This window comes from Marmota monax, unplaced genomic scaffold (genome assembly GCF_021218885.2).
Source record: "Marmota monax isolate L192 unplaced genomic scaffold, Marmota_monax_Labrador192_F-V1.1 WCK01_AAM20220418_F8-fsc00039, whole genome shotgun sequence".
Taxonomy (NCBI): Eukaryota; Metazoa; Chordata; class Mammalia; order Rodentia; family Sciuridae; genus Marmota; species Marmota monax.
This window is the reverse complement of record NW_026693602.1, coordinates 655,153-673,295: the sequence shown is the minus strand read 5'-3', so window position 1 is coordinate 673,295 and position 18,143 is coordinate 655,153. Positions and strand designations below refer to the sequence as shown.

The following is an 18,143-nucleotide window of genomic DNA, read 5'->3' as shown; positions in this document are numbered from 1 at the left end:
TCATCTCTATAACTGGCAGCTTAACTAGACCTACATTCACTTTCTGGTTCTCCCACTGACTGATTGTATGACCCTGCCAGCCGGTTCACTTGCCTGGACCTATTCTTAAGGAAAATGCTGATAGAGGAGTAGATGATCTTTACTGACAGGACTCAATGAGTATGAAAACCCCAGAGTACTCCAGCTGCAAAAATTAGGTTAGATCCTCTACTCAAAGAAGGCTAATGTTCAAAATGAAATACTCCAAATCCTTCCTCTGCATGGGTTCAGCTAAATACCAAAATATGAAGAAAATATAACCAGCCAATTAGATAAAGCCTACATAAATGCAAAACCAGGTGCTGAATATGGCACAAGGCCTTATGAAACTTGGTCACTAGACCAGGACAGAGTGCTTTATTTACTCTCTGAAATATCTAGAACCCACAGAAACTACAGACAGCCTAGCACTGACAGAGAGTTCTCTAGCCTCTTGTTAAGAAAAAGTATTTTTAGGTGACTGATTTCCAAAGGACCTCTCTGCTATGCTAGTGAACATACAAGCCTCCCACTTCACATACTAATACTTTCATTTGTTATTTCCTTTGGTCCTTTCAATAACTGAGGCAGGTAGCAAACATTAAAACCATTCTATAGATGAAGAAAGCCATGCTCAGAGACACTGTGGCTTACCCAGGAATACACAGCTATAAGCTGTGAAAGAGAACTTCAAACCCAGAAATTTCATCCACTTTCCCCAGTAAGGACATTTCCATGAGGTCCCTGGAATTATGGCTAATTCCTGAATGTATTCCTAAGTTAAATCATCATTAACTAAGAGCAAGCAAACACAGGAACCTCTACACAACCAAAAGCATCCTGTAAAATGCTGAAAACTCTGGTTCTTAAGAAAATATTTGGTAAACCTGAGGTTACTGCCAGATAATACAAGAGTAAACACTATGGTAATAATTTAAAACAGAATTAACTTAATAATAAAACAACTTTAAAATGATAAATGTAAATTACCTTCACTCCAAGATTGAAGAAAAATCTAAGAATGTTCTTATCTGAAAACAAAAGTATTCGCTTGTTAAAAATATACATTCACAAAGCATTTCTTTATCATCTCGATCGATACACAGTTCCTAAAGAGCATTTTATCTACTAGAATTGTATTCTCCGACCTGTGATGTAAAACAAAAACTAACAGAGCCAAAATTCAGGACTGGTGCAGTGGAACACACCTGTAATCCCAGAGGCCCAAGCAGGAGGATCACAAATTCAAAGCCATCCTTAGCAACTCAGCAAGGCCCTATCTCAAAGAAAACAACCACAGGCTGCTAAGCAATTCTAATTCTGTATGCTTTTCCTCTAATTAACATCTAAATCCCAAAATGGTTTAAACTAATATTCCTATCTGATTAAAACTGAATCTGGATGAAAGAAACTCAAGTGTTAATTTTTTAACTTACCAGTGAGGTTTAAAAAATTATGAAATAAAAATGCTGGGGAGAATGATAAGATCACATAAACCTAACTTAATGATACTATGATTAGTAGGACAGTACACTCCTGCTATTCATTTGCCATTAGCCCATTATCCATATAAACTCACTGACTAAAAACAAACTATCCACATCAATCTAGGCAAAAAGTTAAAGGGGCTGGGGCTACAGGTCAGTGGCAGAGCACTCCCCTAACACGGGCAAGGCATTGGGTTCAATCCTCAGAACCACATACAAACAAATAAGTAAAATAAAGTTTAAAGTCTTTAAAAAAAAAAAAGAAGAAGAAGAAGAAGAGTATACAAGCAGTCACTGTATTACTCTTCCAGTTTTACAGGTATGAAAACTTGTAAACTAAAAATAGAGGCTACAGATATGTAAGATCCCTAAAAATAAGGGGGAAAAACAAATTTTAAAGAATTATTTTTAAAAAACTGCTACATATAGTACTGTACGAGTTACTACAAATATTCAATCTTCTTAACTTTTTAACAGATAAAGTAATATCAATATCTCCCAAAAGCCAGACCAGTGTTGAGAAAATTCGTTGATGTTTAGATGTCCAATTAATGAAAATATCAACCCATAAAGCCCTCAATAAAGTTCTCAATTCTATGTACACTTCAACAAAACTGAAACAGGCACATTAAAACAGGTTAGAAATGCTAATCTAGAGATAAATTATATAATGTTAATATTAGCTAATATAAACATCATGTAATATAGTAATGTAATTATGAATTATATAATTTTATTAGATATTATATACTATATTTAAGCTTTTATATGTGTTCTACATATGGAATGATGGGACAAAATGTTAAATCTTACATAATTCAAAATGGTTTCAAGGTTGTTTATGAAAAAGTGACATTTTTGAAGAGAACCATTACTAAACACAAAAATCACTTCTTTAAAAAAAAAAAAAGCCAAACTTCTGTTAAGTCCTCCCTCTGGCTAATAAATGAGTCTCTGGCCTGCATTTTCATCTTTTTATGTCTTACTCAACCTATGTGAACTTGGAGGAGCTCACCTTTAGGCAGGTCCTCCCCAGTCTGACACAGTGAATAAGGTGGTGCAATGGCTCGATCTCCCTTTTCATTATAAGGAAACCCAGGATAGAGTGGGTCTTGGTAAAGGCTCAGTGTCTGAGGCAAAGGCATCAAGGGCTGGTTAACTGCCTGAATTGACACAGGAACTGGAGAGGGTGTTAAATGAGCTTGAGACACAGCAGAATCAGGTCCAGTGGTCAAAGTCTGTGTCACTGATAAAACAGGAATCGGAGCAGGGACACCTACAAAAGAGAGGGACAAGAATTAAAATCTACAAAAAGATAAAAATAATTCTCTAGAAATACAAGTTTATATTACACTATTAAGTAAATAATGCTACAAGCGAAACAGCTAGTAAAACAGCAGGTTGTTAAGCAATCTAACATAGTTTTAATTCTAGTATCAACCCAGGACTCTTCAGGACACAGAGAGGAAATAAGCCTAAGAAATAAGCTTTGAGTCAATATCTAACTGTAGCTCTCAGAAGACACAAGGTCTGCAAGGAGTCCAACTGGGAAAGAGCTGACCCGTAGGGGAAGCAAATTGTAGTGCCAGTTAGTGCTGAGCAACCAAAGCAAAGAGTGGTGATAATCAGCTCAAATTCCATGTGTATAGGATAATAGGAGTACACCTTAAGCAACAGCAAAGAAAGACCTCAGCCCTCCCACACTAGAAGCAGAGCAAAGCAAAGAATCACAGAAAGCTCCTTGAGACTCTCTACACTTAGTCCTTTTCTGCAATCAAGCCCTCATTCAAGAATTAGAAGTCTGACTTGGAAGCTTTTTTGCTGGTTGTTCATTTGATAAATCCTTCTCTAACCTGTTGGTCCAAAAGTTGTAGGCTCACTTGGCCAGGCTGGCACAGTGGCTGGTAAAGAAGGCACCGCAGGAGTTAGATGTACCTCTGGAGAAACTAAAAGGGGAGCTGGATTCGAAAGAGACACATGTTCTGCTGGCTTCTACAGAGAGTGGAAAAAGAAAAGGGGTCATTTTGCTTAGACACTAATTTTTAATCACATATCTTGAATTGGCTGCCTTTTATACAACTGAAGTATAAATGGTCCTATTCTTGTCTTAGAAATGAAAGAAAACAGAGAGTAGCCAAAAACAACATGCAAACAAATGAAATCCAACCAAGTATTGCCTACCAAAAGTCCCAGAAGCCACAAGCCAAGTGTGAAACAGTACAACCAACTTGAAATTCATGAGTTTAGAAAAGCACCCCACACAGACATACCATGTAACTATGACTTAGTCTTACTAATAGGAAGGATGATAATTAACGAGCATTTAGCACTGAACTTTTTTTCTACTTTTGTATTAGACCAAGAACCAAAATAACTGCCAGAACTTCTGTTCCTTCATCATTTTACTTATAAATTTGTGGAATTGCTTTTTTAAATGTGTGAAATAACTGATGCAGATGACTCTTCAAAAGGTCTTTTTCTTTTTTTGGTAGCAAAAACAACCCAGACATATTGAACCACACCCCCAGCCCTTTTTTATATTTTATTTAGAGATAGGGTCTCACTTACTTGCTTTAGGATCTAAGTTGCTGAGGCTGGCTTTGAACTCAACCTCCTGCCTCAACCTCCCAAGCCACTGGGATTACAGGCACGTGCCACCACACCCAGTCAAAAAAAGTTTTTAAATAAAGTAGAAATTCAGTTTTCTTTCAAAAATCTAATGTTCAGGTCAAGTTACCACAAAGGTAGGACAAGATATCAAAAACTAAAGATAACAAATATGAACTTATCCAAAATAAATTCAGAAGAATGGCAAAGAAATGGTTATAAAATAAAAATCTATTAAACACCATTAACATTATAAACTAGCCGAGATCAAAATAAATTACAGAAAAATTTTAATTGGGACCTGGGGATATAGCTCAGTTGGTAGAGTGCTTGCCAACATGCACAAGACCCTGGGTTCAATCCTCAGCACCACCAAAAAAAAAAAAAAAGGAAGAAGAAAAATTGTAATTGCACTTAAATTGTGATGCTAGAATAAATTCTCCCATTTCCATAGAGATGTTTCCTATTTTTATATCATTGTATACAAAGAACCCAGAGAATATAGTACTCAGTGTCAAATGCAACAACTTACGTACTTGTTCTGCAGGAGATGGGCACTCTAATTTCTTTGACTTTGATGGTGATGAAACTCTTGTACATTTTTCATCACTGATATTCTTTGGGAGCAAAAAGAAAGTGTGATTTTGTATTTCAAAGACCCACATTCCAGGAATAACAGCAATTTCCTTTATAGTTCACTCCACATGCATCTGAGCCGTCTCATGATTTGAAATTTTTTTCCAATTATACTGGTCTTCAATAGGAAGGTTAGCTTTGCCTGTGTATCTCTATTCTACCATATTACTGGGTTGTTTCTAGCTGGGGCATGGCTTTAAACAATCTCCCTGGAGTGATGGAGAATATAAGCTACTCTGCAACTATTCACATAAGGCATCCCAAGGTACCTTGAAGACACAGTTATGACTTGTGAGCATAAGCCAGAATACAAACTCGCCTCTTTTCTGCTTCTCTTCTATACTAGTAGTTATAAAATGTTGAAATCATTTCTACCTTCTCCTACTTTTTCTTACTATAGTATCACAGTGTTAAAAAAAAAGAAATGCAATTAGAATTTTAAACTTTTACCTCCAATGTGCTTGACTCAGGCTTTTTATCCAAGTGAATATGTCCATGGATAGGTTCTATAACATATTAAGGTAAAAAAAACGTAGCATCAACCACTAGTCAGGTTTGAATACAGAACAAAATATGAAGAAAGTCAACAGTACTACTGAAAGCATGTTTAGTCAATGAAAAATGCAGTTTTTAGAGTAACATTTAACATGCCTTAGGCTGAGTCAACGTTTCTCGCCATATCTAACATTAAATATGGAGAGATTACTTAAGCAGCTTAACAATTTAAAAAGTACAGTTTTTACCCCAAAATAGTAGTCCCTCCGTTATTTACAGGGGATACATTCCAAGACCCCACCAGCGGATTCCTCAGAAAATTAAGAAAATCTTTCCCATCTGCTTTCAAATGAGGAAATAACGTACCTTTGTCTTTTCGTTCTTCTATATCCATTCTCCGCCTGCTTCCTTTCCTATCACTTACATGCGATGATTTTCTCTGAACACATGGGTTGCTACTCTGAGAAGCTGACTGACTCATTGATGAGCTCTTTAAAATGAACAAAACCCAACATTTGTGTTAAAATTTACTCACAAAACTATCAACAGAAATTCTGTAATTAATACTATTCTTCATACACAAAATCTCAAAATTCATAGCCCTAGATTTTTATATTACTGAAAATAAAAATGATAGAATCTAGGGTCCACTTTTAATTATATTAATAGCTAAATGACTAAATCAAAGTAATAGGCAAAGCAGACCTTCAGCATAATTAGTAGTTAGACTTCATCATAAATCCATTTCAGGAAGCCACCCTGACCAGACCTTCACCTGGCAACTTACATTCTCTGTATAAACAATAGCATCCTCTGTACCAACCTTCTGAAGAAACCATTGTAGAGGCATGATCTTTGTGGAGGGAAAAAAAATCTAAATGCAAATTAGCAGATACAGTGCCATCAGGATTTTTATCACTGATATACTATACTATTACCAGAGCAAATCAATAAGCTCTGCATGAGATCCAACCTTCTAACTGTGAAACAAAAGGACTGCAATAAGTTGTTTCTTAAACTAAATTATTATTTAAGGTTCTAGGTTCCCATTACATTATATATTTCATATAGCAGCATAGAGGACCTTGGTCTTGGCTAAGGAATTTTATAGAAAATAGACCTGAGCCACTAGCAATCCCACGATATCTAAAGATAATGAGGACGAACACCCCATTTTAGCTGGGCACAGTGATGAACACCGTAATCCCAGCAATTTGGGAGGCTGAGATAGGAAAACTTTCAAGTTTGAAGCCATACTCAACAACTTAGTGAGACCCTGATTCAAAATAAAAAATAAAAGGACTGGGGATATGGCTCAGTGGTAAAGCAACCCTGGGTCCAATCCTCAGTATTTTAGGAAAAAAAAAAAATTAACAATAAAAAAATTTCACAATCTGTCCTTGCATTATAGTAGCAATACCTTTCACATTTGCTAACTAAAAAGAAGAAATATAGATAAAAGCTCAAATAATTTATAGTTGTCTACATAAAAATTGTAGAAAATTGACATATAGGACATGAAAGATAAATATACTTAGCGCACACACACAATGCCCTATGCTTTTGGGCATCTCTTCCAATAATTCCTAACCCTGTGCCAAACTGAATAACTATTTCACATAAGCTTTTTCAACTGAACTCTTCCTCAGACCCCTATGACATTCCATAACCAGAAGACAGAGAACTAAGTGTATGGGGCTTTAATGTTTTATGGTGGTCTAGTGGGAAACCTCTCAGAACACTCCATTTTGTATGTTTAATCCATTGTTACCAATTAGGATCATAGGTCATCTGAGTACCACTTACCAAGACTTAAAAGCCCACAGGGTTCCCAGTATCAATAATGAAGCAGTTACCCTTCCCTGTTCTGCTCATGAACCTTCTTCACCTACATGACTCCCCAACAGGAGTTAAGGAAACCTGAAGATAGAGAACTCTTTCATCAGAGAAACATCCACTGCAATTAGTGTCTGACACATGGAGCAAGGACAGAAACACAGGACTGCAGGATTCTACCTGAATAGTGAGCTCTCTTGAAAGGTAGCTCTCACTTTATCAGGTCCTTGTAGATTTAATAAACGGTTCAGAGTACTTCCTGATTTAACAGATATTTCTTGTAAAAGGTTAAATGAATCATGAACCTCTCTATACTGCACATTATTTTGGCTACCAAATTAAATACATACTAAACATTTCAAACCAATTTACTTGCCAACCATCACCAACTTTTCAATAACATTTCTAGACCTATCTTCATGCAAAAAATGAAAAGGAGAATTAAATGATCTTTAAGCTTACAGTTTAAAAATTGTTAGCACACCATCAGAAATCTATGGTTTAATATAGAAACTATACTAAGACTTCCAAACATTAACCTTTAAAAATTCCCTTTATACATACAGAAAGAGCTGGGAAAGCCTGTTCATCTCTGTTCTGAATCTCATAGAGTAAACGAGACTCCTCTATAGCTTGCTTCTCTCTGCGCTCTTCTGGGGAGAGGCCAAAATAGTGAGATTCTCGACTTGTATGATCAAAATCTTCAACTCTCTCACGATCAGGTTTTCTGTCAAATAAAACATTCTTGTCAGAAAGAAAAAAAGACAAAATGTATTGAGTACCTAAAATAAAATTATCTACTTTCCAATATAAATGTTTGACTAATTTAGCCACACTAACACTTCAGAACTTTTGGCAGCCTGATTAGTATGTTTCACAACTGGAACTGCTATAGTATCAGAATATCTCACTAAGATAATGCACTTACAATAAAGGAGATAAAAGATATATAATTCACTTCCAAGTAATATAGAAATAATTGAATCTCTTTTTATCAGCGCAGAAATATAAGTATTGTATATATTCTTTATGCCATATTCCAACATTTCGACAGGAATTTGCTCTCAAAAGAAAAAAGAGTTAAGCAATAACATTTCCTGTATATCAATACTAAATGAAAGCATACATGCAGTCCTACTTATGTTTTTGCTTTTTCCAAAAGAAGAAACATCATCATTGAGGAAGAGATGAAAAATTAAGATGCCATAAATACCCTCTCTAAAGAAGAAAACTAGATAATTGGGAAAATGCAGATAGAAAAGAGACTATATATAGAAAAACATTTAGGATGCTTTGAATTATGAATAATATGAATTAACTTCCTATCCTAAATACTTTTAATTTTTTTAAATGGATTTTTAAAAAATTTTTTTTAGTTATAGATGAACACAATACCTTTATTTTATTTATTTATGTGTTTCTGAGGATTGAACCTTGTGCCTCACACATGCAAGGCAAGCACTACTCTACCACTGAGCTACAATCCTAGCCCTTAAATTGATTTCAAGTATCTTATGCGTTGAATTTATCTCCTAAAAAAAATATGTTCAGCTACCTAACCCCTAGTATTTACACATGTAACCATTCTTGGAAAATGGTGGTTTCTCAGATGTAATTGAACTTGAATTGAGGTTAACAGGACTGGAGTAGGACCTAAACCCAATGTGTCTAGTGTCCCCTAAGAACAGACAAAGACAGGGAAACACCATGTGATGACAGAAGCAGAGAATGAAATGATGTATCTATAAGCTAAGGGATCCCAAGGACTCTGGGCAACACCAGAAAACAGAAGAGGCATGGAACCTCTTTTCCTAACTTGGGCAACAACCTGATTTCAGACTTCTAGTCCCAGAATTGAGAGAATTTCCATGCTTTGAAGATGACTAGTTTGTTATAGCACTAGGAAACTAATAGTAATCAGTCTAAGAACCTACAATTCTGTCTTAAGATGCTACATAATATTTATCTTTAATGACAAAAGATTAAGTGCATGCTCAAGAAAAGGGAATGCCCAAATGTCAAAAATAAATCAATTAAAGACCAGAACTTGGCAAGGATAGGGAAGTCACTGGTCACAGTAACTTAGGAAGGCTCCAGAGTTCCTGGGAGACATGGCCATGAGTGCCTGAGGAAAATGTCTCTACCAAGACCCCCTCAAAGAAATCTCCACAAAAGGGAAAGCTTTAATATGTGAAACTACTCATCAGAACAGTAGATTAGGGAAACACTCAACACCATATGCCACAGGAAAAGTATGACCCTTAAGTTCATCTTTCTCTGAATATTCAGTTAGAATGCCAATATTCATAATTGCTTAAATCTAAAACTTGCAGCCCTGTTTGGTATTGGAAACATGACCACAAAACTTATCAGAACAAAGTAAACAAACAGCTGAGGATGACAAGTTCCTGTACAAAAGGCAGCATCCTCACCCTCCTCCAAGGATTTAAGAATGTGATCTGGAATCCAGTATTTATCACAAAAGCCACCAGAAAACTATTAAATACCAGAATAAGATCTGGCTAAAGTAAGACCTCCCAAGTAATTTGAAACAATTATTCAAAAATCAAGACCTTTGATCCTATAATATTACCTTGCTTCGTTTAAAGAGGATTAGAGGATTATAAGGAACTAAAATCCTTGCATGGTATTTTGCCAATACTTTTAATACTATATTACAAACAAGTATATGAACAAAGAGTTGTAACTGTTTAAAAGCAGGCAATGTGGCCAATACAATAAACACCTCTCACCTGACTGCCATTTCTCTTACATTCAGGAAGGTTACCTTATGATCTGTGAGGGTGTCCTGCTAAGATTTTTGTGCTCACTGGAGGATTTCTGAGACTGGGACCCTGAAGAATGACTAGAGAACGCATGTTGTCTTACTCCTGAAGGTTGCTGAAGGCGAGGAGGTAGTGCTGATGGGGCTTTTATTGGCTTGCTTGGATTCTTTGGCCCTCTGTAATCCATGTCTGTGGCAAGAATCCAAAAACACCTTATAATTTTCCTACCTAAACAACCCCAAATACAGCCATCCCTGATCCCCCAAAAAGATAACCTGATGTGTTCCTACCAGAATGGAAATTTTGTCCGGAAGTGGAAGGTTTTTTCATCTTCTTTCCTGACACTGTGTTCCAGCTTTCTGGGGGAGGTGCTTTGAGGTTCTTCTGTGTAGGTCTTCATAAGAAAGAAAAAGACTTTTAATAACTTAAAACAATCCTAGCTCTACTCAAAACAAATATTCCACATAAACATCTTATTTTAAACGTAAGTAAAATTTCTAGTTTTCTTACATTAAAAATAAATCAGAATTCAACTATAAATAGCATTTAGCAATCCTTACTTAATTCTAATCAAATAAAATAATGTATGTAAAAAACATATTTCCTAACTTTAAAAAATTATACATTAAAAGGCCTTAAATATAATTTAAGCAAAAGACTAAATTTAAGGAATGATTATTTATGCCATTCTATTGCCTAGTGGTACTGTAAACATCTATTAGAGAAATTGTGTGATGTCCAGGATTTCCTTTAAAATATTCCAATTTCATTCCCATTTAAAAAATAAAATATTAGGGAAAAGTAAATTAGAAAAGGTTGACAAATGCTGTGAGTTGCTGAAACCGAGCTTTGGTGCTCTGTTCCTACAATATTATCTTGCTTCGTTTAAAGAGGATTATCCTTCTACATTTAGGTATGTTTAAATTTTCCCATGGTAAAAATTTAAGGTGTGACTCTACTTCCTTTTTCTCTATCTAATAAGGGCAGCAACAACCAGAACAAAAAGTGTTCCAAAATAACACTGTATAAACAACAAGTCAATGGTACTTCACTACTCAACCCGACAGACATTTCCTACTAACAGATGCAATGCAGTACTAAATGAAAATAGAAATGAATGTGCTCCCCACTCTCCAAAGCTCCCATTTTATAATTCGGCCAATTTCTAAAATAGCCTTTCTGTAAAATGATGCATTTTAAACTATACTCAATAAAACAAGTATTCTTTATTTAAAATTTGCCAACATGGAAAATAGTCAATTAGAACTCAAACTATTATTTCTAAAGATCTGATTGAAACTTGTGCTGGGGATTGAACCCAGAGTCTTATGCATGCAAGGCAAGCACTCTACTGAGCTATATCCCTAGCTTCCCTGAATACACTTTTTATACATGGGCAATACCTTTCATTGAATTTGCAAAGACACAGGGATATTTAGAAATGTTCATAATTACATCAGGCTAAATGGAAGAAGCAATGACTGCCTTGGCTGAAGGATAGTACATACTTTTTTCCCAGTTCTTCAACCAAAACTGGTCCATTTTCAGAGTGTATCCCTTGAATGTCTGCATTATAAAACTTTCCATTGTGATCCAACCTAACCTGTTGAACAATGGCAGAAATAAAAATCAGTTACCTGCTTCCTTTGCACTAGTGACCAGTTTCACCATTTTTATTCTCTTTGATTAAAGAGAAACATTTATTTTTTATGGGAAAAACAATGTAAGTTCAAAAGGAAAACAACAGAATATATCTCCCTAAGCTCCCAGACCTCTACTATACTTCTATCTAAAAGAAAAGATTTGCTATCTATCCTTCCAAATTTTTTCTAGATTGTTTTTCTACATAGTTGAAGGAGAAGCTAGAGTACAATCTATTAAAGCTCTAAATAAGAGATAAGAGATAATCTGCCTCTGAACTCATGGCTGTTACACCGTATGCCCAGGCTTCCAGAACAACTATTATTATAGTTAGTAGAATCTTCCTTTTTTTTCTGACATTAAAAATGTGTAAACTCTGACCTTTCTTTCTCCCTAAAAAGAAATGTATCAACTATTCTCAAACATACACTTGGTAACACCCAACTATATTGACAAAATAAGCCTTAAAGTTTGCTACTGTAGTTAAACACACACTAAACTATACACCTGTCCTCTATACTAGAAGCACATACACATAGTACTGCTTTAAGCAACCTCCTGCCTTTATTACATCAACAATCCCAATTGTTTGAAATATCAAACAGTTGATATTTCATTCCTTATAAATAACAAGGCCTCTTTACTTTCTTCAAAAGTTTTGCAATAAAATTTGTCACTTATTTTCATAAACAATTTAAACCACATCTGATTACACACTTCGAGTCATATCATTTTTTTAAAGATTTCAATTGTTTTATCCAAATTAAACAAATAGGAGAAACAAAAATAAAACACTCCAAAAAGAAAAAAACTAAACAGGTATCTACTTCACCAATTATTTTATCAATAGTGTCCACTTGGCCAAAAAGTACTTTTAACCTCAAAGGAAAGATGCTTGATTTACAATAACAAGTGTCACAATTTTAGCAAGATAGCTTTAAGATAAACAATTATCTCTTTTCTGCCAAGTGGGCAGGGAAGGAGGCCTCCAAGCTCTAAGTTTACTCTTCTTTTTTAATCTCTTCTAAGTTTTCCAAGGCAGTGTAGTTAAGAGCTTCCACAACTTTGCTGTACAATTAGAGCACACTTCTGCCAATTCCATATGGAAATCTCTAAAGAAATTATATTCTCTTTTTCAGCTTACAAGTACCCCAGAACAGAATACTATTAAAAGTTCTAAAGGTGAAACTCCACCACTGATGCCCCAGATATAACCTGATCAGATATTTTTCATGTAAACCAACTTATTATAAGGTAAATGAGTATTTCTTCCACAAGTCAAGAAGAAACATCTAGGGCTGGGGTTGTAGCTCAGTGGTACAGCACTTGCCTCACACGCACAAGGCACTGGGTTTGATCCTCAGCACCACATAAAAATAAATAAAGATATTGTGTCCATCTAGAAGAAGAGGAGGAAGAAGAGGAGGAGGAAGAAGAAACATCCATCAATGGCGGTTCTAAGTAGTTTAAAAAGGCAAAACTTTTTAACCAGGAGTAGTGACTCATACTTGTAATCCTAGCTACCCAAGAGGCTGAAACAAGAGGATCACAAACAAGAAATCACAAATTTCCGCCCTTGGCAATTTAATAAGACCCTGTCTCAAAATAAAATTTAAAAGGGGGTTGAGGATATCAATGGTTGAGTGGCTCCCAGGGTTCAATCCCAATATCACAAAAAACAGGCCCAAGGACTATACTTTTGATGGAGATCATTTCTGATTAAAAAAAAAAATTAACTTCCACATATTGTATGTGTGTGTGTTTCAAAATAACCGTGCTTTTTCATAAAAAAAAAAAAAAAAAAAGCACAGGGTCTCTCCAGCTTTAGCATTACTGAGACTTTGAACTAGATGGCTCTTGGTTGGGGGTGGAGAGAGGGAAAACAGAGCACTGTAAGACGTTTGGCCACCTCTTTGGCCTCCATCCACTAGATGTCAGTAGCGCCCTCTGTTTCAACTATTAAAAATGTCTCCAGACTGTTAAATGTACCCTGGAGGATGAGTGGGCCAAATTACCCCACAGTAAGAAACAGAGATCCTATCCAACTTTTCCCATTAACCATCAGCTACTCAAGTGCAGTTCAGTAGCTTATTCAAAATAAATAGCTCATAATTAATCTAACGGGGCTCATTCTCCTCCTTCCTTAGTCTAAAAGGAAAACATTATACATATATCAAAATCTTCCAGGAAGACTTTTACAAATAAAATAAACCGACCCATAAAAATCAAGTTTCAATCCATTTGCCAAATGAAATGAATATACCTCCTGAACATCTCAAATGTTAGTTACTTCTTATTTCTTTGGTAAGGGATTAAACCCAGGTCTTACACATGCTAGACAAGGACTCTACCTCTGGGTTAAATCTCCAGCAGACATTGTTTTTTCATTTTGTTTGGAGATAGGGTCTTTACTAAATTGTTGAGGCTAACCTTGAAACTTGCAATCATCCTCCCTCAGTGTCCTGAGTCACTGATGTCTCCAAGTGTGCACAACCACACCCAGTTTATTATTACTTCTTTGAAGCAAGTAATCCCAAAGGCCAAATTCTTTTAAAAAATCATGCGAGGGGGCTGGGATTGGGCTCAGCGGTAGAGCGCTTGCCCTAGCACAGGCGGGACCCAGGTTCGATCCTCAGCACCACATAAAAATAAAGGCAGGGCTGGGGATGTGGCTCAAGCAGTAGCGCGCTCGCCTGGCATACGTGCGGCCCGGGTTCGATCCTCAGCACCACATACAAACAAAGACAACGTGTCTGCCGAAAACTAAAAAATAAATAAATAAATATTTTTTAAAAGTATTTAAAATAAATAAATAAATAAAGTAAAGGCATTGTGTTGTGTCCATCTACACCTAAAAAAATAAATATTAAAAAAAATCATGTACGAGGATACTACTGTTTAAGATACAAATTTTAGTATTCAAATATCAAAAAGCTAACCACTTGTGACCTATTAAAATGTATACATGAAAAACTCTGAAAATCCAAATTAGTAAGATATTCAAACCTCAGATGTTTTCTTCATTCCTATTAGAAAAAGCAAGATTCAAGTAAAATATTTTCTTCTTTTATACAAATCGCTTACTTGGCATTTATCTCCAACTTCATATTGTAAACCAGCAGCAATGGAATAATCACGTTTTTGTTGAGCTGTAAAAAAATAACAGTATCAAGTTTACTTAATTATTTTCAAGTGCCACAAAGCAATTTTAGAAAAAAAATTCAGATTTTTAACTCACCTTGTTTAGACTTTAGCCAAATCTCATACTCGACATTTCTATATACTGCTGGATTAAGTGACTTAAGAACTTTTCTAGATAAAGGCAGGCTAGAAGAGCTCCCATTGTCCTTCAGGTGCTAAACAAACAAAGTCAGGAAGTCCAATCAACACAGAAACACTTTTAAAACATTTTTGTAGAAAATCTACTTACAAAAGTAAAATCTATTAAAGAATTTTAAAACTTCAAACAATTAGGAAGCAGCCAACAAATTTCTTACTAGAAAGATGTTCCTAACTCTACTGAAAATATATCAGAAAAAAGGCTATAAATTCATATTTTTATATTGAAGAACTAGTTAAAATCATTTTTAAAAAATACCTCATCGCCTGTCAAAGGTTTAAATCCATTTACATCATTAGCAGGGGTAGTTTTACTCCTACAAAGAAAGAAATACAACCATAATTAGGAGCAGAAAAATTTATTTGCATGCAAGTAACTTCTACCTCACCTAAAAATCTCAAGTTGGCTATACACTAAAAAGCTGGAGCTATCCTCCATTAAGCTCATACAAATTTTAGTGTAAGTATACAATACAAAAGTATGTATATGTTGTGTGTGTGTATCTATATGACAGAAGTCCAAGACCAAAAATACCAACCCAGTATCAACAACAACAACAAAAAAAAAAAACCAGAAATACTCCATAGTAACTAGGGGAACAGATACGAAATTTAGAGAGATTCAACATAACAATGTCTTTCTACATGCAGGGAAGGCCCACTTTAAAAAAAAAAAAAAAAACTACTCCAAAGTTAACTAAAGGAGGGTTCACAACCAACCATTTCATTAAAAACACCATGTAGCCCACCCAACTGGAAAACTGAGGCAGGTGAATCTCAACTTTGAGGCCAGCCTCAGTAACTTAGCAAGACCCTGTCTCAAAACGTAACAGGGCCCAGCAGCTCAGGAGGCTGAGGCAGGAAGATCCAGAGTTCAAAGCCAGCCTCAGCAAAAGTGAGGCACTACGCAGCTCAGTGAGACTCTGTCTCTAAATAAAATACAAAAATAGGGCTGGGGATGTGGCTCAGTGATTGAGTGCCCCTGAGTTCAACTGGCTGTTTTAAGTACTCTCTGTGAGTCTTCAATACAACCTAAGAATTCACTGTAACATGCATAGCTAAACATTTATTCATTCACTCAAGTATTTGAGCCCCTATTAACTGCCAGGCACTACACATTAAGGTGCTGAGGTCCTGCAGTGAACTACATCTACATGAAATGTACAATGTAGGAAGAGTGTATTAAATGTTGGTAAGTACTACTAAGGGAGAAGACAGTGTTTATAGGCTCAAATAATAAAAAATGAAATGAGAAATGGTCTCGATGAAATGTCTTTTTTTTTTCTTTTTCTGTGGTGCTGGGGATTAAACTCAAGGCCTTGTACATGTGAGGCAAGCACTCTACCAACTGAGCTATATCCCCAGCCCTGAATGTCTTTTTGAATATGGACAACAAACCATAAGCCTACTTAGTATTCTAGGCAGACAGAACAAAATTTGCAAAGACCCTGAGGTGTAGACCCATGGCTGGTGAAGCTAAACAGAATATTTCAATCTCTAGTTTTCAGGACACTTTCCAATACCTCACCCTTACACGCAGCAATTTCTACAGGCTAGACCAGAAAGTCAGGCCTAATTTCCAGTACTTCAGAACCCACTTATATGAATGTGAAACAAATCCAGGAACAAGAATACAGTCCTCCTTGGTCCTCTCCATGACTATCTATCCTGCCATTGTAATACAGAATTCTTCCCTAACTGAAGCCTGTCATCCCTTAGTTGAAGATGAACACAATATCTTTACTTTATTTACTTTTATGTGGTACTGAGGATCAAACCCAGTGTCTCACACATGCTAGGCAACCACCCTACCACTGAGCTACAATCCCAGCCCTGATAATCATCATTTCAAGAGCTACAATAATACCATATTAAGAAGAAACACTGAGCACGATAAAGTGCAAATCTCACATACCTACTCCACAACCCCTAGAGTAAACCTCTCCAGCCTTCACTCCAAACTTCACCCAACAACTACCATCCCAGAGTTGCTTCTTACACAAGAGAACCACAAAAAATGTACTAGAAGTACCTCTCACCCCAACCACAGATAAGTTAAAACAAGCCAGTCACTCTCTCTTCCAATTTCTCCTATGCTCAATGACACATCTTAATTAGGTGCCTGGAAATAACTATGAAGCAGAATTTCTCTGTGTGCCTACTTAGTATATTCAAGGATTAAACACTGACTAAAGCTATAATGAAATGGTCATAAAATTTTCAAACGGGATCAGAAAATTTTAATTCAATAAATGGAATTCAAATTCATATACACACACACACTCTCTCTCTCTCTCTTATATATTTTTAAAATATTTTTGTCATAAAGAATTAGATATCTGGGGGCTGGGGATGTGGCTCAAGCGGTAGCGCGCTAGCCTGGCATGCGTGCGGCCCGGGTTCGATACTCAGCACCACATACCAACAAAGATGTTGTGTCCGCCGAGAACTAAAAATAAATAAATTTAAAAAAAAAAAAAAAAGAATTAGATATCTGGAGCCAGGCACAGTGATGAACACCTGTAATCCCAGCAGCTCAGGATGCTGAGACAGGAGGATCATGAGTTTAAAGCCAGCCTCATCAACAGTGAGACATGCCGTGACTAAGTGGTCAAGTGCCCCGAGTTCAATCCCTGATACCCACTCCCCCATAGGTACACCCCAAAAAAGAATTAGATATCTGGGAGGATGGGAATAGGAAAGACAGTAGAATGAATCAAACATAGCTTTCCTATGTTCATATATGAATACATCAACAGTGAAATCCATATCATGTACAACCACAAGAATTGCATCCTAATTGCAATAAGTTATACTCCATGTATGTACAATGTCAAAATACACTCTACTGTCATGCATATCTGAAAAGAACAAAAAAAAGAATTAAGATATCCTAAGGCTCAAGTGCCATTTCTATCTCCAGCTTCTAAGTGAATAATGCACCAAGTAGGATATTGTCTTACTCTCATAATAGGAATATACTTTTAGCTTTAATGGGAATGTAACAGGATTGGTGCTTATAAAATAAAACTTCTTAATATTTGTTGACAAAAACTAAAATATACTAGATATATTATCTAGGAACTAGATTTATGCACCTTATATAACTCATTTACATATCATTTAATTCTCACAAATTCTCCCCTTTAAGGATTACTGAAATATCCTCACTTTATAGCTACAGAAAAAAAGGTTTCTTTAGAGAACTTAAGTTGCCCCAAGTCTAGTCACTTAGCAGGAAATCAGGACCACATTTAGATGTTCAGAGCCCAAGATCTTAATCCTGTATAACTTGTGT

At 35.8% G+C, this 18,143-nt stretch overlaps 1 protein-coding gene across 1 annotated transcript in view; it reads right to left on the bottom strand.

The window, feature by feature from the left end:
• Otud4 (OTU deubiquitinase 4) overlaps window positions 1–18,143 on the bottom strand; it is a 46,054-nt gene that overhangs the window by 5,274 nt on the left and 22,637 nt on the right. Inside the window, exons 8-20 of the mRNA XM_046459616.2 lie at window positions 15,105–15,162; window positions 14,745–14,862; window positions 14,591–14,655; window positions 11,374–11,468; window positions 10,156–10,259; window positions 9,868–10,054; window positions 7,644–7,806; window positions 5,610–5,733; window positions 5,199–5,254; window positions 4,649–4,729; window positions 3,359–3,497; window positions 2,521–2,781; window positions 1,009–1,049 (exon numbers count right to left, since the gene is read on the bottom strand). Of these exons, the coding sequence (XP_046315572.1) occupies window positions 1,009–1,049; window positions 2,521–2,781; window positions 3,359–3,497; window positions 4,649–4,729; window positions 5,199–5,254; window positions 5,610–5,733; window positions 7,644–7,806; window positions 9,868–10,054; window positions 10,156–10,259; window positions 11,374–11,468; window positions 14,591–14,655; window positions 14,745–14,862; window positions 15,105–15,162 (1,492 nt within the window). The remainder of the gene's footprint in view (window positions 1–1,008; window positions 1,050–2,520; window positions 2,782–3,358; window positions 3,498–4,648; window positions 4,730–5,198; window positions 5,255–5,609; window positions 5,734–7,643; window positions 7,807–9,867; window positions 10,055–10,155; window positions 10,260–11,373; window positions 11,469–14,590; window positions 14,656–14,744; window positions 14,863–15,104; window positions 15,163–18,143) is intronic.